The sequence below is a fragment of the Mirounga angustirostris genome, unplaced genomic scaffold (assembly GCF_029215605.1).
Source record: "Mirounga angustirostris isolate CCGP_5_RB_7025 unplaced genomic scaffold, mMirAng1.0.hap1 SCAF_17, whole genome shotgun sequence".
NCBI lineage: Eukaryota > Metazoa > Chordata > Mammalia > Carnivora > Phocidae > Mirounga > Mirounga angustirostris.
Window position 1 is genome coordinate 55,430,065 of NW_026991725.1, and position 25,212 is coordinate 55,455,276.

At 41.6% G+C, this 25,212-nt stretch overlaps 1 protein-coding gene and 1 long non-coding RNA gene across 2 annotated transcripts in view; one reads left to right on the top strand and one right to left on the bottom strand.

Annotated features, from left to right (window-relative positions):
• Positions 1–7,185: 7,185 nt before the first annotated feature.
• Positions 7,186–21,315, top strand: LOC123840589 (uncharacterized). The gene is made up of 4 exons (XR_006790024.2): positions 7,186–7,268; positions 8,192–8,275; positions 20,891–21,104; positions 21,195–21,315. It is a non-coding gene; the product is annotated as an uncharacterized LOC123840589 (long non-coding RNA).
• Positions 21,316–23,047: 1,732 nt separating this feature from the next.
• LOC123840588 (multidrug and toxin extrusion protein 2-like) overlaps positions 23,048–25,212 on the bottom strand; it is a 56,258-nt gene continuing 54,093 nt past the window's right edge. Inside the window, exons 15-17 of the mRNA XM_064583355.1 lie at positions 24,913–25,007; positions 23,896–23,950; positions 23,048–23,600 (exon numbers count right to left, since the gene is read on the bottom strand). Of these exons, the coding sequence (XP_064439425.1) occupies positions 23,371–23,600; positions 23,896–23,950; positions 24,913–25,007 (380 nt within the window). The 3' untranslated portion in view covers positions 23,048–23,370. The remainder of the gene's footprint in view (positions 23,601–23,895; positions 23,951–24,912; positions 25,008–25,212) is intronic.

Consider the following 25,212-nt stretch of genomic DNA (forward strand, 5'->3'; position numbering starts at 1 on the left):
CTGGATCGAGTCCCACATCGAGTCCCGCATGGGGCTCCCTGCTCGGCAGGGAGTCTGCTTCTCCCTGTGACCCTAACCCCTCTCATGTGCTCTTTCTCGTTCTCTCTCTCTCAAATAAATAAAATCTTAAAAAAAAAAAAAGCCAGTCCACATGGAGATACCATGGTTAAAGGGGAGAGTGCAGGCTTCTTACATTCAGGAAAAGCTATAATCTCTAACACACACCAAGTCTTTAAGCCAAGTCCATAACTAACAGAGATGCCTGTGAATAACAGGCCAGCCATCTAATGTTAATATTTAGACTTGTGGAGCAATGTTTGAATTACCCCAGAGTTCACCACAGAGTATACCCAATTATCTTTTTAATCTGATCTGCGTGGCCATTTTTTAACTCATTATGTAAATCATTATGTAAAGGACCAGATAAATCGAAATGCAAATCTTGCCCAATTAAAAAAAATGTAGGGCACCTGGGTGGCTCAGTTGGTTAAGCGACTGCTTTCGGCTCAGGTCATGATCCTGGAGTCCCGGGATCGAGTCCCGCATCGGGCTCCTTGCTCAGCAGGGAGCCTGCTTCTCCCTCTGACCCTCCCCCCTCTCATGTGCTCTCTCTCTCTCTCTCATTCTCTCTGTCTCAAATAAATAAATAAAATCTTTTTAAAAAAATGTAAATGATGAACATAATTCCAAAGTGAAAATAGAATGGGAATCAGTATCCTCTAAGGCAGGTTAATCTCTAAGCGGCAGGCAGAGAGCTGCTTCAGCTGAGGATAAGGTGCGATGATTTCTTTAAAAGAATCTATTGTGATTCTAATGACACAGTCAGGGTAGAGTTTGACTCTTCACCGATTCTTAAACATTTTATTAGTTGGAGAAATCAATGGCATTTTGTTGGGCACAATTTAAAATCACATCCAGGGGCGCCTGGGTGGCTCAGTTGTTAAGCGTCTGCCTTCGGCTCAGGTCATGATCCCGGGGTCCCGGGATCGAGTCCCGCATCGGTCTCCCTGCTCCACGGGAAGCCTGCTTCTGCCCTTCCCACTCCCCCTCGCTGTCTGTCTCTCTGTCAAATAAATAAATAAAATCTTAAAAAAAGAAACCGCACAAAAAACTTCTGGCCAGGACTCACTAAACCGATTTCATGAGCCATGATTGAGCCACTATCTGTTTGAAAACACTGGCTGAAAAATAAAGTGGGACTCCCTTGGAATGGTGTGGAAGGCTGCTTGGTGACCCAGACCTCTTTCTGCTTCCCTTGCTCTGGAATCTTGTCAGTCTCTGTTTCTTTGAGTTCCTTTGTGCATCCCATGCTGCGCCTCACTTCGGTGCTTTGGGGTGTATCCCATACGCTCTGCCCCAATCGTCCTCCTCCCCTTCCTTACGTCCCCTGCCTACCTCATTCTTCAAGACTCCACTTATCTCTGTGGGTTAGATCCGAGCCTCCTCTCTGCCCTCGGAGCACCTTGGGCACGGTACTGGCATTTGCTTAGGTGTCTACACCAGTGTGGAGACCACCTGCCTCAATATCGTGTCTATTTCCAGACCTCATCATCGGTCCAAGGAGTCAGAGTCTTTAAAGATAGCATGGCATGGGGCATCTGGTGGCTTAGTCGGCTAAGCGTCTGACTCATGGTTTCGGTTTAGGTCATGATCTCAGGGTCGTGAGACTGAGCCCCACGTTAGGCTCACACTCAGTGTGGAGTCCACTTAAGATTTTCTCTCTCTGGGGTGTCTGGGTGGCTCAGTCATTCAGCGTCTGCCTTCGGCTCAGGTCATGATCTCAGGGTCCTGGGATCGAGTCCCGCATCGGGCTCCCTGCTCTGTGGGAAGCCTGCTTCTCCCTCTCCCACTCCCCCTGCTTGTGTTCCCTCTCTCGCTGTGTCTCTGTCAAATAAATAAATAAAATCTTTAAAAATACATAAATAAAACAAAATCACATCCAAATACTTTCACAGAACAAGGTGATATATGTATGGAACCAGTGAGAGACTGGGGATTCTTTGACCACATTCCCAAGTTGAAACATTCTCCCTTTCAGCCTTTGAATATGATAAACTCATTGATTCAAGTAGCTGTGGGCCAATGAAATCACCCCTGCAAGATCCAGGACCAGGAAGTGAGGGCTTACAAGCCATTTCTTCCAGGAGATGTAGTAGACTGGTGATTTTAGTATGCCTGCCCACCATACTCTTCCTACCTCCCTCCCTTTTTGTTGCAAAAGAAAGTTTCTTTATCAAGGATAATCCACTCCATGACCCCTCTTCCTCACCTCAGGGTTTCCTGTCTGGTGAGAATATCAAATCTTCCTAGCCGCAGTGATTGAGTCAGGAATATCCAGGTGACCCAGGGACTTTTGTTAGAACTATCATGAAAGAGACATGCTTTTCTTTTTTTTAGTTAAGGACTCTCTACACCCAATGTGGGGTTCGAACTCACAACCTTGAGATCAAGAGTCACATGCTCTACCAACTGAGCCAGCCAGACACCCACCCCACCCCGCCCAACCAACAACCCCCTGGGGACATGCTTTTCCCTGTGGGATCACCAGCTAATTTGCTGGCACTCTGAGAGAAATGACTTGCTGAGAAGAAAGCTAACACAGAGGAAGGCAGAGCTCAGGGACAGTGGCTTACTTAGTAAGATTAGTTGTATCTGGTAAGGCTTGAAGCTAAAGGTTCATCTGTGAAGTACATCTCCAGTTTCCTAAGCCAATAAATTTCCAAATGTTAGGGACCCGGAATTTGAATTGAATCTTTGCCACTCGCTACCAAAAGAGACTTTATTATAGAGAGACTTGCTACACTTCACTTAATTCTGTTCTCCATGTCCTTTGATTAATTCCACTCTGGGATAAAAGGAGTAAAAAGATCTTAAAAGTGTGAAAATATACGTAAGCAATCAATATACTCCTTGCAGAGGAGCATAAGGTATGAGCAAGTCATCCAACTTCGTAGGAATCCAAATTAGGGCCGGAAGGAAGAGAGAAGTCCTGGGCATACACTCACAACCTTAGCCCCTCTGAGGTTGAGAGAATTAAGGGGGTGTATTCTATCTTTGCCTTTAAGAAAACTCTTCCTGCTGACAATTGAGATCAAGTGTCTAAACTTTGCATATAGGCTACAATTGTTTTAAATAATAAACATTACATTTTTTATTTGCTGTGACACAAATATAAAATAGTGTGTGAATTAGAAATGTATACAATGAAGGGATGCCTGGGTGGCTCCGTCAGTTAAGCGTCTGCCTTCTGCTCAGGTCATGATCCCAGGATTCTGGGATCGAGCCCCACGTCAGGCTCCCTGCTCAGCAGATAGTCTGCTTCTCCCTCTGCCCCTCACCCTGCTCCCGTGCTCTCTCTCACTCTCTCAAATAAATAAAATCTTAAAAAAAGAGAAATGTATACAATGAATTATTAGAGTCAACCCACCTATGTGTCTACCACCCAGAACATTACCAGCATCCCAGTTACGCCCCTACCCAAACTCTGCTACAGAACTTCTGGGTGAAAGCAAATAATGTCGAACATGTTTAACTTTCAAATAATTTTCCAAAATGCTTACACCAATTTATATTCCCCACTGATAACATATGACAGTCTATTCGCTTTACAGCCTCTCTGTGCCTCATAATGTCGGTTTTGAAAAATGAACTCTTCTGGTGGGTGTGTAGTCTTACGTCATGATGATATTACCTTATATAACATTTCTTGTTAAATGTATCTCTGGGTGTTTAATCTTTTTGTTGCCATTGTAGGTAAGGCCTTTCTTTTCATTATATACTCCAGGTGGCAGTTGTGGGCACATGGGAGGGCTGTTAATTCCTGTATGTGAATTTTGTGTCTTGTTAAAATTTTGAATTCCTCTTAATTATTTCCAGTAGTTTTCAGCTGATTCTCGTGGGTTTTCCAAGGATACAATTGTGTCATCTACTGAATAAGCTTAATTTTATATTCTCCATTCCAGGTTTATACCACTGATTTCTTTCCCTGCTTAATGGCTTTAAGAGTCTAATAAACTGACGTGATAGTAGAAATGATGGTTGTGTTCGGGACTTCAGAGATAATGTTTCCAATGTTTTTCTACTAATAGTATGCTGGCTTTAGGCTGACATACACACACATGCAAACACACACACACACATGAGTAAGTTTATGTGTTCATGTTTTTTTTGTTTTGTTTAAAGATTTTATTTATTTATTTGACAGAGAGAGACACAGCGAGAGAGGGAACATCAGCAGGGGGAGGGGGAGAAGGAGAAGCAGGCTCCCCGCAGAGCAGGGAGCCCGATGCGGGACTCGATCCCAGGACCCTGGGATCATGACCTGAGTCGAAGGCAGTCGCTTAACTGACTGAGCCGCCCAGGTGCCCTATGTGTTCATGTTTTGTAAAATCATGTTCAGGAAGTATCCAGGGAGTCTGCTTTATTGAATGTTCTAACAGGAATGGTTGAGCATTTTGTTCAATGACTTCATAGTGCTCACAGAGATGATCCTCTAGTTTTTCTCCTTGGATTTATTTTTTTTTTTTTAAAGATTTTATTTATTTATTTGACAGAGAGAGAGAGAGACAGCGAGAGAGGGAACACAAGCAGGGGGAGGGAGAGGGAGAAGCAGGCTTCCTGCTCAGTAAGGACCCTGGGATCACGACCTGAGGACCTGAGAAGAAGGCAGTCGCTTAACAGACTGAGCCGCCCAGGCGCCCCTCCTTAGATCTATTTTGATGATAAAAGATATTAATTGGTTTCCTCATGTTGAACAATTCTGGTTATGTGCTATTTTATTAAGTTGCTGGATTTGGTTAATATTTTATTTAAGAATTTTTCAGGGGTGCCTGGGTGGCTCAGTCAGTTGAGCGTCGGACTCTTTGTTTTTAAGATTTACTTATTTTTTTGGAGAGAGCACAAGGGGAAGGGGCAGAGGGAGATTGAGAGACAAAATCTCAAACAGACTCCCTGCCGAGCATGGAGCCTGACCCAGGGCTCAGTCCTACAACCCTGAGATCATGACCTCAGCCAAAACCAAGAGCCAGACACTTAACCCACTAAGCCACCCAGGTGCCCCAAAGCATCTGACTCTTGATCTCAGCTCAGGTCTTGGTCTCAGGGTTGTGAGCTCAAGTCCCACTGGGCGTGGAGACTACTTTAAAAAAAAAAAGAATTTTTCAATGATATTTTTAAGTAAGATTAGTCTATAGTTTGTGTGTGTAATCTTTCTTAGGTTTTGATATTAATGATATTAATATTATTCTTAACTTCATAATTAATTTTTTTTCCTTTTTGTATGCCCTGGAACAATTTACATAGAATAGGAGTGGTCTGCTTTTTAAAGGTTTGGTGGAATTCTTTTATGAAACTATTGTGACCTGTGTTTTGGAGGAATTTATTCTTACAGATTTCATGATTTTTTCTCTGAAAATCAGTCTGTTTAGACTTTCTATCTTTTGTTGGGTCAACTTTGGCAAATTATATGTTTTTTAAATAAAGTTATCCATTTAATTAAGATTCCAAATGTATGGAATTGCATACATGTGCTTCTGGGATAAACTGTTATATATATGTTCTGCAATTCAATCCACATATGCATTCTCTATAGCTATCCTTCAGTAACAATGATTGCTTTTTTCTTTAGAAAAAGAAGATAAGAGGACTGACTGAAGTCTGTAATATGTATTCAAATAGCTCATTTTTTTCTGTATCCAACCAGTACACTTTACCATGTAAAAATTTTGAATCTGTCCCCATTTCTCTGTGAAATTTTAATCTTGAGGCTGTCCTAAGATCCTCCCTCTGCCCACACGAACAGGTGCTTAGTTTCTTATTTTAACTTTTTGGAAATGTTATTTGGTGGCTTAATGAATAACTGTCTTCAATGTCATCTCTTTTTTTGGTACAGGCTGGGGGCCTATGGGGCATTTGACTGATATCCAGCAGGACTTTGTCATTCTCTATTTGGGACACAACAACTGCCAAATGTTTATTACTGTCTCATCTCTACCAAGAATCATCCTAAACACCAGGAAGTACCATTTAACCAAATTGCAAGGGCCTCTGCCCTAAGAAGGCTGCTGGGGTTTTATAATTCAACTTTAAAAAAGCAAAAAAACATAAAATCTCTTCCCTATTAGCCTCTAAGCTTCTTTAGAATAAAGACATGTTGGGCGCCTGGGTGGCTCAGACGGTTAAGCGTCTGCCTTCGGCTCAGGTCATGATCCCAGGGTCCTGGGATCGAGTCCCGCATCGGGCTCCCTGCTCTTTGGGAGCCTGCTTCTCTCTTTCTCTCTCTCTCTGTCTCTCATGAATAAATAAATAAAATCTTTAAAAAAAAAAAAAAAGAATAAAGACATGTTGGGCGCCTGGGTGGCTCTGTTGGTTAAGCAACTGCCTTCGGCTCAGGTCATGATCCTGGAGTCCCAGGATCGAGTCCCGCCTTGGGCTCCCTGCTCAGCGGGGAGTCTGCTTCTCCCTCTGACCCTCCCCACTCTCATGCTCTATCTCATTCTCTCTCTCAAATAAATAAATAAAATCTTTAAAAAAAAAAAAAAAAGGCATGTCAGTTCTTCATCCAAAAAAGTACTTCTTGCTATTGTACTTAGTAGGTACTCAGATTTCTAAAATTACCCTTTTAAATTATTAAAGTTATACTTTAACAATATGGAGTACTTGTGAAAATGCATAAAAATATAAAGTAGAAATTTTAAGATACCTATAATTTCACCCCTAACATATAAAAACTGAAGCATTTCAATGTATTGTATTCCAGTATTTTTTCTATTACTCACAGATGTAGGGTTACACTGAATATGTGATCTCCCCCATCCCATGTTAAAGACATGGTTTTTAGTGCCTCTATAATATTTCCTTGTATCATTTCTTTAATGCTTCCCTGATAGTGGACATTTAAATTGCTTCTCTTTATAAATAAGATTTTTTTCCCCTAGGATTTTATTTATTTGACAGAGACACAGCGAGCGAGGGAACACAAGCAGGGGGAGAGGGAGAGGGAGAAGCAGGCTTCCCGCTGAGCAGGGAGCCCAATGCGGGGCTCGATCCCAGGACCCTGGGACCACGATCTGAGCTGAAGGCAGATGCTTAATGACCAAGCCAACCAGGTGCCCCTATAAATAAGATTGTGATGAGCATCCTAGGTGTACGAATTACTAACATCCCTGAATCTTTCCTCAGGACAAGTCCTAGGAATAGAATCACTCCATCAAAGGGTGTAAATTGTCAATCTACCTGCTTCTCAATTGAAGAGTTTTGCTGAATTCCAGGTTTGTGTCATTACCAGGAGTCCAGAGAGGACAAGCCTCCTTTGGGCCTTTGCCAGTGCGGGGCCCCGGACGTGTAATGAATGAATGAATGGACTAATTCTCACTCTATGCCATATTCCATCTCTAACCAACAATGACCTATTTCCTGAGAGCACGCTTCTGCCCGTGTCGCAGAATTGATGGTGTTTTACTTGGGGCTTGATCTTTGAAAGGTGCTGTCTCAAGCCAGGGTTTGCCAGAGAAGTAGAACCAGCAGCAGATATATACATCCCTGTTTATATCCATTTGTTACGGCAAACTGGTTTATACAGGGCTGCTTAAGCAATCTCTGTGAGGTTGTTGACAGGGCCTCTGGCACTGGAGCCTGGAGTTGGTGGGGGAGGCCATTGGGAAGAGAAGATGAATATAAAGCAGAGGAGATCAAAGGCAGACAGGGAACCCCAAGAAGCTGGGGCCCCATGAGGAGAGACTGAAACTCCCATCAGTTCCTGTGGCCTTTAAGCTCGGGGACAGAGGCATACCGCCGAAGTTAGCTGCCATCGGGAGGCTAAGAGCACCCCATCTGGCCCTTGAGTCCCAGAAACTGGAGGTAAGGTAGGGCAGGTGCTATTGCAGGTCGGCATCAACGTGCCCTTCTTTCCCTGGGTTTTGCCTACTTCTTGCTAGGCCTCATTCATAGGTATTCAGATTTTCTCTTGGTGTATTTGTTTTCACTATTGTGAATATGATCTTTTTTTTTTAATTAAAATTTCTAATTCGTAATTGATGATGCAGAAAACTCTTGGGTTTTTGAAAGCTGACTTTACATCTTACAAGTGTCCTAAATCCTCTTAATTCTAATAATTTTTCAACCTTTTCTCTAGTTTCCGGGTGGGCAATCTTATCACATGCAAATAATTGCATTCTTGTCTATCTCCTTCCAGCATTGGCACCTCCATTGTTTGACCCATCTTATTGCCCTGGTTGGGTTGAAGAGGAGCAGTACCAGCAGGCTTCCAGAGTTAACTGTGAGGTTTGCTCTGTTGTTATTTCCACTCCTGGCACTTAATTCTGTGAGCTCTCCGCTGCTAGAGTGTTTATGGAGAAACGAGTTTTCAGGGCTTTATCCTTGGGCAAATGTGGCTGCCACCAGCAACTCAGCCTACTGAGGAGGGATAGGCCTGTCTGTCCCAAATCCCCCAGAGAGCCTACTTGAATTATCCTGGTGATGCCCCAGAACTCCCTACTGTTCTCCGCATTTAACTCTAAGCTCCATGATTCCCTAGCATTTTGTTGGAAACTGCTATTATAGTACCTTTCTACTTAGGATTTGGACTGCGTCTTCTCCTAATTTTCTGTCAATCTGATCCCATCAGCTTTTTATCACCTAGGCATTCCCCCAAATGTCTATTTCAGTAATGGGATTTTTACCGTGTCAAGGGGACTCGGAGCAGGAAGAAGTGACATTAAGTGTTTAGTCTGTATTGACACCTAATCTCCCCTACCGCTAAATTTTTTTTTTTTAAGATTTTATTTATTTATTTGACAGAGAGAGACACAGCGAGAGAGGGAACACAAGCAGGGGGGAGTGGGAGAGGGAGAAGCAGGCTTCCTGCGGAGCAGGGAACTGAGCCACACAGGCGCCCCGCCTACTGTTTCCTGACCACAGCATATAATTGTTTTTTGAACCATATCTGAGACTGGAGAAGCCAAAGCTCCCATTACTCTTCCAACTTACATCTAGCTCCTCACCAAGAGGAATCATCACTAATCATAAGTGGGTCGGATCCCAGGGCCCTGATGAAGCCATATTTATTAGTGGAGTAAGAGCTTCTAAAAATTAAGGAAAAAACAAAACAAAACAAAAAGAAAAAAGGAAAAAGAGGAAAGCTTTCATTGCACCAATATGGAACTATCTCTAGAATACATTGTTATGAAAAAAACCAAGATGATGTACAGTGGTGTGCTGCCATTTGTGTAAGAAATGGTGGGAATGAACATACATTCATATTCCCTTACTGTTGCTTAAAGAAACAACTGGAAGACTGCAGAAGAAACTAGTGAGGGGCGCCTGGGTGGCTCAGTCATTAAGTGTCTGCCTTCGGCTCAGGTCATGATACCAGGGTCCTGGGATCGAGCCCCGCATCGGGCTCCCTGCTCTGCGGGAAGCCTGCTATTCCCTCTCCGACTCCCCCTGCTTGTGTTCCCTCTACCGCTGTGTCTCTCTCTGTCAAATAAATAAAATCTTTAAAAAAAAAAAAAGAAAGAAACTAGTGTTTCCTCTGGGCAAGTGCCCTTGGGGGCAAGGGCGCTTCCTGAGGAGAGGAGTGGAGGCCTGCTTCAATGGCGTTCAGCTGTTCACGTAGGGCTGCTTTTTTATTATTTATTTTGTTTATTTTCCCTTCTGTAACTCTACTGTGAAGTGAGAATTTTTGCATCCATGTTCATCAGGGATATTGGTCTGTAATTCTCCTTTTTGGTGGGGTCTTTCTCTGATTTTGGGATCAAGGTGATGCTGGCCTCATAAAAAGAGTTTGGAAGTTTTCCTTCCATTTTGATTTTTTGGAACAGTTTCAGAAGAATAGGTATTAATTCTTCTTGAAATGTTTGGTAGAATTCCCCTGGGAAGCCATCTGGCCCTGGGCTTTGTTTGTTGGGAAATTTTTGATTACTGCTTCAATTTCCTTGCTGGTGATGGGTCTGTTCAGGTTTTCTATTTCTTCCTGGTTCAGTTTTGGTAGTTTATATGTCTCTAGGAATGCATTCATTACTTCCAGATTGCCTGATTTGTTGGCATAGAGTTGCTCATAATATGTTCTTATAATTGTTCTATTCAGTGTTCGTTGTGATCTCCCCTCCTTCATTCATGATTATATTTATTTGGATCCTTTCTATTTCCTTTTTTTTTTTTTAAGATTTTATTTATTTATTTGAGAGAGAGAATGAGCGAGACAGAGCACAAGCAGGGGAGGGGCAAAGGGAGAGGGAGGAGCAAGCTCCCCATTGAGCAGAGAGCCCGATGTGGGACTTGATCCCAGGACCCTGGGATCATGACCTGAGCTGAAGGCAGACAGTTAACCAACTAAGCCACCCAGGCACCCTCTTTTCTTTTTGAAAGTCTGGCCAGAGATTTATCAATCTTATTTATTAATCTTATTAATTCTTTCAAAGAACAAGCTCCTAGTTTCATTGACCTATTCTACTATTCTTTTGGTTTCTATTTCATTGATTTTTCTGCTCTAATCTTTATTACTTCTCTTCTCCTGCTGGGTTTAGGCTTTATTTGCCATTCTTTCTTCAGCTCCTTTAGGTATAGGGTTAGGTTGTGTATTTGAGACTTTTCCTGTTTCTTGAGAAAGGCTTGTAGTGCTATATATTTCCCTCTTAAGACTGCCTTTGCTTCATCCCAAAGATTTTGAACAGTTGTGTTTTCATTTGCACTTGTTTCCATGAATTTTTTAAAATTCTTCTTTAATTTCCTGGTTGACCCTTTCATTCTTTAGTAGGATGCTCTTTAGCCTCCATGTATTTGAGTTCTTTCCAAATTTCCTCTTGTGATTGAGTTCCAGTTTCAAAGTACTGTGGTCCGAAAATATGCAGGGAATGATCCCAATCTTTGGGTACCAGTTGAGACCTGATTTGTGACCCAGGATGTGATCTTTTCTGGAAAATGTTCCATGTGCACTCAAGAAGAATGTGTATTCTGTTGCTTTGGGATGGAATGTTCTGAATGTATCTGTGAAGTCCATCTGGTCCAGTGTGTCATTCAAAGCCCTTATTTCCTTGTTGTTCTTCTGCTTAGATGATCTGTCCCTTGCAGTGAGAGGGGTGTTAAAGTCCCCTACTATTATTATATTATTATGGATGTGTTTCTTTGATTTTGTTATTAATTGGCTTGTATAATTGGCTGCTCCCATGTTAGGGGCATAAATATTTACAATTGTTAGATCTTCTTGTTGGATAGACCCTTTAAGTAGGATATAGTGTCCTTCCTCATCACTTATTACAGTCTTTGGTTTAAAAGCTAATCTGTCTGATATAAGGATTGCCACCCCAGCTTTCTTTTGATGTCCATTAGCATGATAAAGAGTTTTCCACTCCCTCACTTTCAACCTGGAGGTGTCTTTGGGTCTAAAATGAGTCTCTTGCAGACAGCATATCGATGGGTCTTGTTTTTTAATCCAATCTGATAGCCTGTGTCTTTTGATTGGGGGTATTTAGCCCATTTACATTCAAAGTAAATATTGAAAGATATGAATTTAGTGCCTGTAAGGTGACTATTACTGTATATTGTCTCTATTTTTTTCTGGTCTATGTTACTTTGGGCTCTTTCTTTGCTTAGAGGACCCCTTTTAGTATTTCTTGTAGGGCTGGTTTGGTGATCACAAATTAGTGTCTGTTTGTCCTGGAAGTTTTTTCACTTCCTCTATTTTGAATGACATCCTAGATGGGTATTCTTTTTTTTTTTTTTTTAATATTTTATTTATTTGAGAGAGAGAGAGAGAATGAGAGAGAGCGAGTACATGAGAGGGGGGAGGGTCAGAGGGAGAAGCAGACTCCCTGCCGAGCAGGGAGCCTGATGCGGGACTCGATCCCGGGACTCCAGGATCATGACCTGAGCCGAAGGCAGTCACTTAACCAACTGAGCCACCCAGGCACCCCCTAGATGGGTATTCTTGGCTGCATATTTTTCTTGTTTAATACCCTGAATATATCATGCCCTTGTATAATTTGCTCCAATATACCTTCTGCCCTTCTCTCTCTTTCCTCTTCTTCTGGGATCCCAATTATTTTAATATTGTTTCGCTTTATGGTATCACTTATCTCTCGAATTCTCCCCTTGTAGTTGTTTATCTCTCTTTTTCTCAGCTTCTTTATTCTCCATCGTTTGGTCTTCTATATCACTAATTCTCTCTTCTGCCTCATTTATCCTAGCACTTAGAGACTCCATTTTTGATTGAATCTTTTAATAGCCTTTTTGATTTCAACTTGGTTAGATTTTAGTTCTCTGATTTCTCCAGGAAGGGATTCTCTAGTGTCTTCTATGCTTTTTTCAAGCCCAGCTAGTATCTTTATAATCATTATTCTGAACTCTAGTTCCGACATCTTACTGATGTCCATATTGATTGGGTCCCTGGCAGTCAGTACTGCCTCTTGTTCTCTTTTTTGAGGTGAGTTTTTCCGTCTTGTCATTCTGTTCAGGGAAGAATAGATGAATGAGAGAACAGAGTACTAAAATGACAACAACCACCCCAGAGAAATATACGCTAAACAAATCAGAAGAGACCCAAAACTGGGGAGTGGGGGCAGAATATAATCAGGCAGGTGAGCAGAATAGAGAAATACGCTGGATTCTGTGTGTATTTTGGTCTTTTTTTTTAGAAGACTAGATCCCAAATTTGTGAAAAAAGAAAAACTTGTATATGTACAAAAATAAAATTAAATTAAATACATTGAGAGGATAGAATATAAGTGTAAAGATGAAAATTTAAAAAGGCTGTAACAAAGCAAAACAAAACAAAAAAGGGAGAAAAGAAAAAAAGAGAGAATATGATCAGCGGGTAACTAGAACAGAGCCATACACTAGATTTTGGGTGTATTTTGGTCTGTTAGAAGGACTGCATCCCAAAATTGTAAGGAAAGAAAAACATATATATACACAAAAATATGGTTAAGTGCTGTGAAGGGATAGACTATGACTATAAAAATGAAAATTAAAAAAAGATTTTTTTTTTTTTTTTTTTTTTTTTAAGATTTTATTTATTTATTTGACAGAGAAAGACACAGCGAGAGAGGGAACACAAACGGGGAGTGGGAGAGGGAGAAGCAGACTCCCTGTCGAGCAGGGAGCCCGATGCGGGACTCGATCCCGGGACTCCAGGATCATGACCTGAGCCGAAGGCAGTCGCTCAACCAACTGAGCCACCCAGGCGCCCTAAAAAAAGATTTTAAAAAAGGATTTGATAAGTTGGTTGAAAAAGGAAAGAAGAAAAATTTTTTAAAAAGAGAAAAAAAAAGAAAATTAAAAAAATTAACTTTGAAAGACTAAAGAATCATGGGAAAAAAGCCATGGATTCTATATGCAGTATTCCCCTAGCGCTGGAGTTCTGCCGTTCTCATTGATCGGTAAACTTGGTCTTGGCTGGCTGTTCTCGCTGATCTTCTGGGGAGGGGCCTGTTGCCGTGGTTCCCAAATGTCTTTGCCAGAGGCGGAGCCCGGTCTGGGCTAAGTAATCTGCTCGGGTTTGCTCTCGGGAGCCTTTGTTCCCTGCAAGGTTTCCGTACAGCTTTGGAGGCTGAGTGTGAAAATGGCGGCCTCCCAATCTCCGCCCCGGAGGAGCCGAGAACTCGGGGCCCGCTCCTCAGTGAGCCCCCAGAGAAAAGCCGTCAGTCACTCCATCTCCCCGGTCTCCAGCCGCACTCCGTGCTCACCCGGCCTGTGACCGCGCGTTTCTATCTCTGGCACCCGACCCCGGGTGGAGTCTCCAAACCCAGCAGATCCCTGCGGTGCGCTCCCGCGCCGCTCCTCCCGGTGGAGGAGTCTCCCCGGATCTGCCGCTTGTTGGGTCCCTGCTGGAGGAGCAGTGGCCTGACTGTGCCGCAGATCACGGTTTATGGCAACCTCGAGCTGAGAGCCCGCGCCTGGGCTCCGTCTCTGCAGCCGGCTTCCCCGCTCCGATCCCTGGGAGCTCTGCCGCACTCAGGCACCCCCGGTCTTTCTGTGACCCCGAGGGTCCTGAGACCCCACTGTCCCGCGAAGGTTCCACCCCCCGCTTAGTCACCGGAGTGACGTCCCTCAGCGGAGCAGACTTCTAAAAGTTCTGATTTTGTGCTCTGCGGCTCTATCACTTGCCAGAAGCGGCCGACGGAGGCTCAGACCCCCGCAGTCTAGCTTCCCGAATATCGCCTCGGATTCACTCCTCCGCACGTCCTACCTTCCAGAAAGTGGTCGCTTTTCTGATGAGAGAGTTGTTGCTATTCTTTTCTTCGATCTCCTGTTGAGTTTGTAAGTGTTCAGAATGGTTTGATCCCTATCCAGCTGAATTCCTGGCACCAGATGAAATATAGGTCTCCTACTCCTCCGCCAACTTGTATAGCACTATTTTTAAAAGCAAATTTAATTGTACCGAAATTCAACAAAAGAGAAAGACCAAAGTGAAACTGAATTGCCAACTTTCAAGTGAGGTTTCATCACGTAAGATATTATTGAATTAAAATATCCCTTAAAGTAAAACACTTTTAAATTTTATTTAAGAAAAGAAGTTGGAGGCTTATTTATACCATACATTTTAACCCTACGTGGGATCTACTCATAGGAAAACTTAGGAAATTAAAGAACTTGCACTTTCTCCCACCTCCCAATTTTTATTTAATTTTTTTAATACCTGGTAATCCCCTTTATCTACTTCACCCATCCCCCCACCCACCTTACCTTCCCACTGGCATCCACGTGTTTGTTCTCTGTATTTAAGGGTCTAGATCTTTTTTGGTTGCTTCTTTGTTCATCTTGTTGGTTTTATAGATCCTACACACAAGTGAAATAAAATTGTAATTGTCTTTGTCTACCTTATTTCACTTAGCATTACACCCTCTAGGTCCATTCATGGTGTGGTTGCAAGTGGCAAGATCTCATTCTTTTTATGGCTGAGTAATATTCCATTTCATATACATATATATGTATATATATATTTTCAAATTAGTGTTTTGCTCTCTGTGTAAATACCTAGGAGTGGCATTACTCAATCATATGGTATTTCTATTTTTATTTTTTTGAGAAACCTCTATGCTATTTTCCTTGGTGGCTGCACCAGTTTGCATTCCCACCACCAGTGCATGAATGTTCCTTTTTCTTCACATCCTTGCCAACACCTTTTCATCTCTAGTCTTTTTGATTCTAGCCATTCTGACGGGTGTCATGTGATATTCTCATTATGGTTTTGATTTCCATTTCCCTGATGATCAGTGATGTTGGGGATCTTTTCACGTGTCTGTTGGCCATCTGGACGTCTTCCTTAGAAAAATATCTATTCAGGCCCACTGCCCATTTTTGTTTTTTTGGTGGTGTTGTATAAATTCTTTATGTATGTTAATCCCTTATTGGATATGTCATTAGCAAATATCTTCTCCCATTCTGTAGGCCACCTTTTTGTTTTGTTGATCGTCTCCTTTGCTGTGCAGAAGCTTTTTATTTTGGTGTAGTCCCAGTAGTTTGTTTTTCTTGCATGAGGAGACATATCCATAAATATGTTACGGCTGATGTCAAAGAGATTACTGCCTATGTTTTCTTCTGGGATTTTTTATGATTTCAGGTTTCACATTTAGGTCTTGAATCCATTTTGCGTTTATTTTTGTCTGTGGTCTAAGAAAGTGGTCCTTTTGGGGCGCCTGGGTGGCTCAGTTGGTTAAGCGACTGCTTCTGGCTCAGGTCATGATCCTGGAGTCCCTGGATCGAGTCCCGCATCGGGCTCCCTGCTCGGCAGGGAGCCTGCTTCTCCCTCTGACCCTGCCCCCTCTCATGTGCTCTCTCTCTCTCATTCTCTCTGTCTCAAATAAATAAAATCTTAAAAAAAAAAAAAAGTGGTCCTTTTTACATATGGTTTAGAATCATATGTTTCAAGGTTCATCCAAGTTAGAGCATATATCAGAATTTCATTCCTTATTAAGCCTGAATAATATTCCATTGTATGTATATACAACATTTTGTTTATCCATTTACCTGTTGATAGACGTTTGGGTCTCTTCCACCTTGGCTATTGTAAATAATGCTGCTATGAACATTGGTGTACAAATATCTGTTTGATTCCCTGCTTTCAGTTCTTTTTGGGTATATAACCGGAAGTGGAATTGCTGCATCATATGGTAATTTATATTACCATATATTATATTATATTATATTATATTATATTATATTATATTATATTATATTACGTTGATAAGACCACACATACTATCTGCCACAGTGGCTATTTTACATTCCTTTCAGCAATGCACAAGATTTCCATTCTGTCTACATCCTTGCCAGCACTTTTTTCTGTTATTTTTATAATGGCCATTGTAATTGGTGTAAAGTGAAGTCTTGTCGTTTTAATATGCCTTTTCCTAATGACTAGTAATGTAAATAATGTTCTCTTGTGTTGATTGGCTATTTATCTTTCATGGAAAAATGTCTATTCAAGTCTTCTGTTTTTGAATTGGGCCATTTGTTTTTTGTTGCTGTTGATCTGTAGAAGTTCTTCATATATTCTGGATATTAATCCCCTTCATATATAGGATTTACAAGTATCTCCTTCCATTCAGTGGGTAGCCTTTTCATACTCTTGAAACTATCTTTTCATGCACAAGAGTATTTAATTTTGATGAAACCCAGTCCATCTATCTTTTCTTTTGTTGCTTATTCCTTTGGTATCATACCCAAGAAATCATTGCCTAATCCAGTGTCATAAAGATTTTCCCTGGGGCACCTGGGTGGCTCAGTCGTTAAGCATCTGCCTTTGGCTCATGATCCCAGAGTCCTGGGATCGAGCCCTGCATCGGGCTTCCTGCTCAGCGGGAAACCTGCTTCTTCCTCTCCCACTCCCCCTATGTTCCCTCTCTCACTTGCGTCTCTCTGTCAAATAAATAAAATCTTAAAAAAAAAATAAAGATTTTCCCCTATATTGTTGTTGTTGTTGTTTCAGTTTTAGCTCTTATAATTAGGGTTTTATTTTTGCCCATTTTGAATTAATTTTGTATATGGTGTTAGGTAAAAGTCCATCTTCATTCTTTTTCATGCAGATTTCTGATCTTTCCAGCACCATTCATTCAAAAGACTGTCCTTTTCCCCACTGAACAGTCTTGGCAGTCTTGCTGAAAATCATTTGACCATATATATAAGCAAGGGTTTACTTGGGGGTCTCAGTTCTATCCACTGGTCTATATGTCTGTCTTTATGCCAGTACCACATGGTTTTGCTTACTCTATCTTTGTAGTAAGTTTTGAAATCAGGAAGTGTGAGACTTCCAACTTTGTTCTTTTTCAAGATGTATGGGCTGTTTGAGTCCCTTGAGAGTCCATGTGAATTTTTTTATGGCTTTTTCTATTTTTGCAAAATGTCTTTGGGCTTTTGATAGGGACTACATTGTATCTGTAGATCACTTTCGGTACTATCATCATCTTAACAATATTAAGTTTTCCAGTCCGTGAACACAGGATGTCTTTTCTATTTACTTGTCTTCTTTAGTATCTTTCAGCAACGTTTTATAGTCTTCAGTGTAGATTTTTTGCCTCCTTGGTTAATTTACTCCTAAATATTTTATCCTTTTTGATGCGATCATATAATGGGATTGTTTTCCTACTTTCCTTTTTGGACTGTTCATTGCTAACGTATAGATAGAGATACGACTGATTACAGGTGTTTATTTGTATCCTTCAACTTTGCTGAATTTATTAGGTCTAACAGTTTCATCAATCTCAGGTTTTCTACTTTTAAGATCATATCATTAATGAAGGTAGATAATTTTACTTCTTCCTCTGCAGTTTAGGTACCTTATTTCTTTTTCTTGCCTAATGCTTTGGCTAGGCCTTGTAGTACTGTGCTGAGTAGAATTGGTGAAAGTGTGCATCCTTGTCCTGTCCCTGATCTTAGGGGAAAAGCTTTGAGTCTTTCACTCTTGACTTTGGTTGTGAATTTTTCATAGAAGGCTTTTATCATGTTGAGGTCATGCCCTTCTATTCCTAGTTTATTGTTTGTTTGCTTACTTTTAAAGTCAGTGTATGAATACTGATATAGTGGGATTAATTATCCTGTTACTTTTCTACGTGCTGCCCTTGTGCTTTCATTTTTCTCTTTCACTTTCTTTCTGCCTTCCCTGGTTTTAATTGAGCATTTTATGATTCAATTTTCTCTCCTCTGCTAGCATATCGATTATATTTTTCCTTAAAAGTTTTTAGTGGTTACCCTAGGGTTTGCAACATACATTTCCAATGAATCTAATTCCTCTTTTTTTCTTTTTAGGTGGGGTGGGGGGGCAGAGGGAGAGGGAGAGAGAAAACCTTAAGCAGGCTCCTCGCCCGCACAGGGCTTGATCTCACAACCCCGAGATCAGGACCTGAGCCGAAATCAAGAGTTGGGACACGCAGCCAAATGAGCCACCCAGGTGCCCCTCTAATTCTTCTTTAAAATAACACTTCATGGGTAGTGCAAATGCCTTATAACAGAGTATTCCCAATACCTCCCTCCCAACCCTTGTAACACTACTGTCACTCATTTTAGTTATCCATAAGATATAATAGCCAAATACATTGTTGTTATTATTTTCAACAAACTTTTTCTCCATTAGATTAAGAATATGAAAAAAATATTACCTTCATTTCTTTTCTAAGACTGTTCTGTTCTTTATGTATATACAAGTTTCTGATGTATATCATATTTCTTCTCTCTTAAGAACCTCTAACATTTCTTGCAAGGCACGTGTACTGATGAAAAATTTCCTCAATTTTTATTTGTCTGAGAAAGTCTTTATTTCCTTTTCACCTTGAAGGATGATTTCCCTAGATACAGATTTCTAGGTTGATGGTTTTTTACTTTCAATACCTTAAATATTCCACTCCATTCTCTTCTTGCTTGCATAGTTTCTGCAGAGAAGTCTGATATAATTCTTCTGCTTGCTCTATAATGGGTAGTGTTTTCCCCCTCTGGCTTCTTTTCAAGATTTTCTCTTCAGTTTTCTGCAGCTTAAATACAATATACTTAGGTGTAGAGTTTTGGGTATTTATCTTACTTGGTATTCTTTAAGTTGGATCTGTGGTTTGGTGTTTGTCATTATTTTGGAAAATTCTCAGTCATTAACTTTGTCTTCTGTTTCTTTCTCTTTTTCTCCTGATACTCCCATTAACTGCATGTTACACCTTTTCTAATTGTCCCACAGTCCTTGGATGTTCTTTTTTCCCCCATTCTTTTTCTCTTTGCATTTCATTTGGGAATTGTTATATCTGAATATTTAAGCCCCACCCCCCATTCATGTTTAGTTCTAATTCCCAAGGGTGATGGGATTAGGAAGTAGGGCCTTTGGGAAGAGAATGGTTGGGATCAGAGTTCTAAAAGAGGCCCCAGAGGAATCCTTTGTCCCTTCCACCACGTGAGGACACAGTGAGAAGGCACTGGCTATGAACCAGGAAGAGGACCCTCAACAGGATGAGACCATGCTTGCATCTTGACCTTGGACTTCCCAGCCTCCAGGACTGTGAGCAGTAAATTTCTGTTGCTTATAAGCTACTTGGTCTACGGGTATTTCACTATAGCCCCCTGAACAGACTAAGACAGGAAGTTTTTATTGATATTTCTAAAAACTCACTGATTCTTTCCTTGGTCATGTCTAGTCTATTAAAAAGCCCACAAAAGGCTTTTTTTTGTTTTTTTCTGTTACACTGTTTCCTATTTCTAACTTTTCCTCTTGATACTTTCTTAGAATTTCTCTCTAATTTACATTACCCACCTGTTCTTGCATGTTGTCCACTTTTTCCATTAGACCCTTAGCATATTAATCCTAGTTATTTAAAATTTCCAGTCTGGTAATTTCCAAAATCTCTTCCATATCTGAGTCTGGTCTGATGCTTGCTCTGTCTCTTCAAACTGTTTTGCCTTTAAGAAGCGTGCCTTGCAATTACCTGTTGAAAGTGAGGCTTGATGAACTGGGTAAAAGGAACTGAGGTCAATAGGTTTCTGATGTGAGGATTTAGGTTTATCTGCCTGGGAAATAAGCTATGTGTATTGTTTTTGCAACTGTAGCTGCCAGGGGCAAAAATTTCCCCTGGTGTCTGTTGATTTTGTCTCTCCTTACTTGTCTTTGGGCTTTCCTAGAGAGTTAAGTGAGGTTTGAGACATGTCGTTCTTTTGACTGTTATCTCTTGGTAGGATACAGGAGCTCTACTGATGTGATGGTAAGGTGTGGGGGAGGGAAGTGTTCTACAGTTCAATGATAAGGTCTCAGTCTTTTAAAGAGCCCATGTCTCTGGGCTGTTTGCTTCATACTCTTACTGGATGAGTCTCCATTTCACCCATCCCCTAGGATGAGAGAAGGGTAGAGAGGGTGGAGATGGGTATTTCACTTCTCCTTGTGGAAGGCTGGTGGGGCTGGAGTCTAGTATTTCCCTCCCACCAAGTTAGGTTCTGATAAAACCCAAGGTAGTTGGCCTCTGGTAAAATAGTTTCCCTTGATGGTAAGCTTTGGTTAAATAGCACAGAATGCTCTGGGCATATTCTTAAATGGTTCCATTTCCCTTACCTCCTATAGAAGCATGAAAGGATTTTTCTCTGATCTACACCCTGAGAACCTGCTGGGGCCCACCTAAGATGAAACCCCCTTGAAATTTTTTTTTTTTAAGATTTTATTTATTCATTTGAGACACAGAGATATATATAGAGAGAGAGCATGAGCAGTGGGAGAAGCAGAGGAAGAGGGAGAAGCAGACTCCCCGCTGAGCCAGGAGCCCGATGTGGGGCTTGATCCCAGGACCCTGGGATCATGACCTGAGCCGAAGGCAGACGCTTAACCATCTGAGCCACCCAGGCGCCCCCCACTTGAAATTTTTAACTCGTAAGCTTGTCTGCATTAAGCCTCCAGTAATCTGTCAATTACAGTTTAAGTTTTCCTATCTGTTACCAGCTCCTGCTGCCTCCACTTGGGTAAGCTGTATCTGCCAGTCTCTTCAATTTGCGGGGAAGAAGTTATCCTCGTGACCTCAATTCTCTGATGGAGCTAACAAGAGTGGCTGATACTCAGATTGTTCAGCTATTCTCCTTTTGTTATTGTGATATCTGTGTCCACAGTTTCTGGTACAAGAGCTTCTAAATCCCTTGGAATCTCCTGAGTGATAGGGGTGAGAGGAGCATCTTTTGTTATTCATGATGAGTCCCTTTTAACCGTATCTGAGCTTATGCTAATAAATTTATTCTTGGTGGGCCCCTAGATAACTTCAGGATGGCGAATGGTCAACAGAAAGACCAACGTATGATCAGAGGGTTAGGACCTGCAGTCCCACCCCCCAACCTCCAGCAAGGGGAGAGTGGTTGGAGATGCGTCCAATCACCAATGGCCAGTGATTTAATCAACCACACCTCTGTAACGGAACCTTCATAAAAACCTCTGAGCAACAGGATTTGTAGAACTTCTGGATTGGTGAGCACATTGAGGTGCTGGGAGGGTGACATGCCCAGAAAGGGTCTGGAAACGTCTGAGCACCATCACCCCTGTACCTTAATCCCCTATGCATCTCTTCCATTTACCTGTTCAAACAGTAGCCATATGTAAAGCATTCTCCTGAGTCCTGTGAGCTGTTCTAGCAAATCATCAAATCCAAGAAGTGGGCCATGAAAACCCCCAATTGACAGCTGGTCAGTCAGAAAAAGTTTGGTTGGCCTGGACTTGCAATTGGCTTCTGAAGTTGGGGGGTCAGTCTCGTGGGTCCGAGCCCTTAACTTATGGGGTCTGACACGGACTCTGGGTACTTAGTGTCAGAATTAAATGGAATCATCAGACCTCTAGTTGGTGTTGGGAGATTTGGAGAACTGGTTGTTGGTGTAGAAAAACCACACACATTTGGTGTCACAGGTGACAGAGTAAAAATAAGTTCTAGAATTCCTGATTGAGAATTCTTGATGACCTCCAACCTCCTGACATGTCACACTGGAAACACAGTCTTCTCTTTTGTTTTTAAATTCTTCCATAATACTTTTTAGATTCCAAGAGTACTTAAAATTTTTTTTCTTATCATGTGGCAACGGATTCCTAAGATATGATGACAAAAGCAGAAGCAACAAAAGAAAAAACAGATGAACTGGGCTTCATCAAAATTAGAAACTTTCTGGGTGCCTGGGTGGCGGTGGCTCAGTAATGTAACTGTCTTTGGTTCAGGTCATGATCCCAGGGTCCTGGGATTGAGCCCCACGGCTGGCTTCCTGCTCAGCAGGGAGTCTGCCTCTCCCTCTCCCTTTGTCCTTCCCCCTGCTTGTGCTCTCTCTCAAATAAATAAAACCTTTACAAAAAAAAAAAGGAAAAGAAATGGAAATTAACACCACAGTGAGACACTTCATACCCACTCAGATGTATAATAGTTAAAAAACCCAGCAAATCACAAGTGTACTAGATGTACAAAATGCCACTGAATTATACACTTTAACTGATTAATTTTATGTTATGTGAATTTAAGCTCAAAAGTTTTCCTGCATGTTTTATTCTAGAGCATCCTGTTCTAGATCATGGTTGCAATATTTGGGGTTATCCTTTTCCTTTCCCTGTGAAGTCCCAGTTTCTTTTCAGTTGCTTTCTTGTATAACTGGTTTTCACAGCTGTCTGGTAATCCTAGGCTCCTTGTTCCCATTTCAGAGAAAGAGATGAAAAGCCAATGGGGACACTGGTCACTTGGTGGGCTTTGTGGAGGGAATCCCCAATTTTAGTACTTATTTTTAGTATTTTCTATTTGGGTTGATCAAACTCCCCATAAAGGCTTTAAAAATCTGCTGGGAGGGGCAGCATTTGGGGAGCTGAGCGGCAGAAGAGAACACAGATTGGATTTTTAATATGTAAGTTGCCACAAAAATGTGTTCAAAGGCCCCAAACTAAAAGTTAGCATTTCGATAGATTTTATAGCCTCAAATATTATTAGCACGCATTTTCAATTTTAAGGTGTTTATTTTATAAAAGCTTATACAATACCTGAGATAAGACTTCAACAGGCACTTAATACACACCCACTGATAAGAGTAAATACATTAACAGAGAAATACAAACAAAGCTGGATCAGCAACCAGTTTTAGAGGGCAATGAACTTTCCTGCAAGAGGGAAGATACTCAACATAAGACTGCAGAACACTTCCAGCAGGGAAAATCAAATTGACAGATTTACAAACCATGATAGAATTAACGTTTGGGAGAAACTCAGAAGTCTACCTCCTTTCTTGATCTCCATGAGGATAGTGCAGACTCTCGGGATAACTAAGAAGACATCATTGATATCCTTTCCACCCACAGCGGGGAGCGAGACACCACTGTCCATGTGACCAGGTCACCTCCCACACTTCACAGATCAATAATAATGATCCCGTCTAGTTTGTGGGCTGGTGATAATCCTTCTATTTTAGCCACGGTCATTGAAAAACCCTTATTAAAATGCCTGCTAAAAGAGTAACAATGGCAACAGCTAGAGCTATTCCACGATAGAAAATCAACTGGCTCACTGTCAAAACACCCCCGATGGTGGACACAGCATACTGGTTGCTTTCTTCTAGTACCATTAGTTGGAGGGTCTGGCTCTCGGGTGTGATGATATCAGGCAAAACCACTCCATCGGTTACTTCTTTCTCCAAGACGGGTAGATCTGATTGCAGACAACAGTGGAGTATATACACTTATGTACAGGGTTCAACAAAGGGATATTATGGAAAGTTACATAAGAATACGCTGTAGACAATGACCATCAATTACTGATTGGTATATGTGAAATTACATTAAGAACATTTCACAGGAGAACCCAGAGTTGGTCGCCCAATTATTAAGCAGAGACAAGATTTATTATGCAAGAGAGCAGGATCTCATAAACTAAGTAACTCTGGCTACATTAAGTTTTGGCCTCATGAGGCAGATCAAGGGCCCTAGACCGTGTTGTCTGTTACCTGCTGGTGATGGTGTGGTCTCTTTGATCCCCTTCAGCCCAGCTCGGACCTGTGCCTGAGAATAAGTGTCACAGAAGTAAATGAAGTGTAAGTTAGGCGAGTATTCTCTTGTTAAAATTTCACCTGAGCTACTGATGAAACCACCCCTAAAGCGCTCTAACATCTAGCACAGTCCTCTCTGGCCAATGACCATAGAACATAACACTGGACAACCACTATTCTCCCCAGTGCTCAGATCACCATAATAACGTAAAAAAAAAAAAGCAACTTGTACCTATAGTTGCAAATTTAACATTATTTTTCTTACACTGTGCATTTCAGTGTTTCTAAGCACTGATATAAGGAATAAAGTCTAAAGACAAATGGTGTTATCATATAAAGGATGGTTTATGTATGGCCCAACTGAATGTCCTGTACAATTCACTCCCTCCATAGATCACACTAAGATAGGAAAGACACCATACAACACAATTAGGAAAACCAAAGGCATGTGAGACCTGGAAGGGTGGAGGGGACAAAACTGAAGCAGGGATGCTTTGTGCACTAAACTCATCCCCCTCCCCATCAGTAACACGTCCCCTACTCCAACCTCCCATCCATCTCATTTCGACAAATAAACACAGCTCACAATTCACACAGAGAGATGCCCACACAGTCAGGATCCCGTTCCTCCACCCGTAGGTTATGGTTCTGCCCCCAAGCACTCCTCACTGATCATAGATACTTAGCAGACTGCTTTTTAGGAAAACATGGACCAAAAATGTTTCTAAAAAGAGGCCTAAAAACAGATAAATCAGTATAATTGTTAAGCCCTTGTGAGTAGACACTGAACTGTACGAGGAAGAAAACGCGCTGAAACATGATGTCCTTCTGCCCCCTAACTCTCATATTAGACGCTTTTCCATGAATCGAAGCAAGTCATGCTGCCAGTGGCATTCTTAGCATTTTGACCCTCGAAGATTCCTTACAGCTACGGGGCCAAGAAAGAGCCACGCTTCCAGAAGGACGCGCTGTTACCTGCTCTGCAACTCTCTTCCAGTTTGTCCTCCAGATGAGCACCAAATAGAAAAGGGCTTGAAAGAAAACACAGATGATCAATCCAGACCAGAGACCTAGGGATACAGGATGAGAACCTTGGCTTAAATGTTCTTCAGTTATTTTCCCGTCATCATTAACATTCTTCCAAAATTACTGTGTCCACAGAGTTAAAATAACTTCCTTAGAAATTTACATAAGCATGGACCGGGAGTAGACTCAAGCTTACCACCGATCCATCAGTGGAAATCACTCTGCCAATAAGCAGTGAAAACACCACAG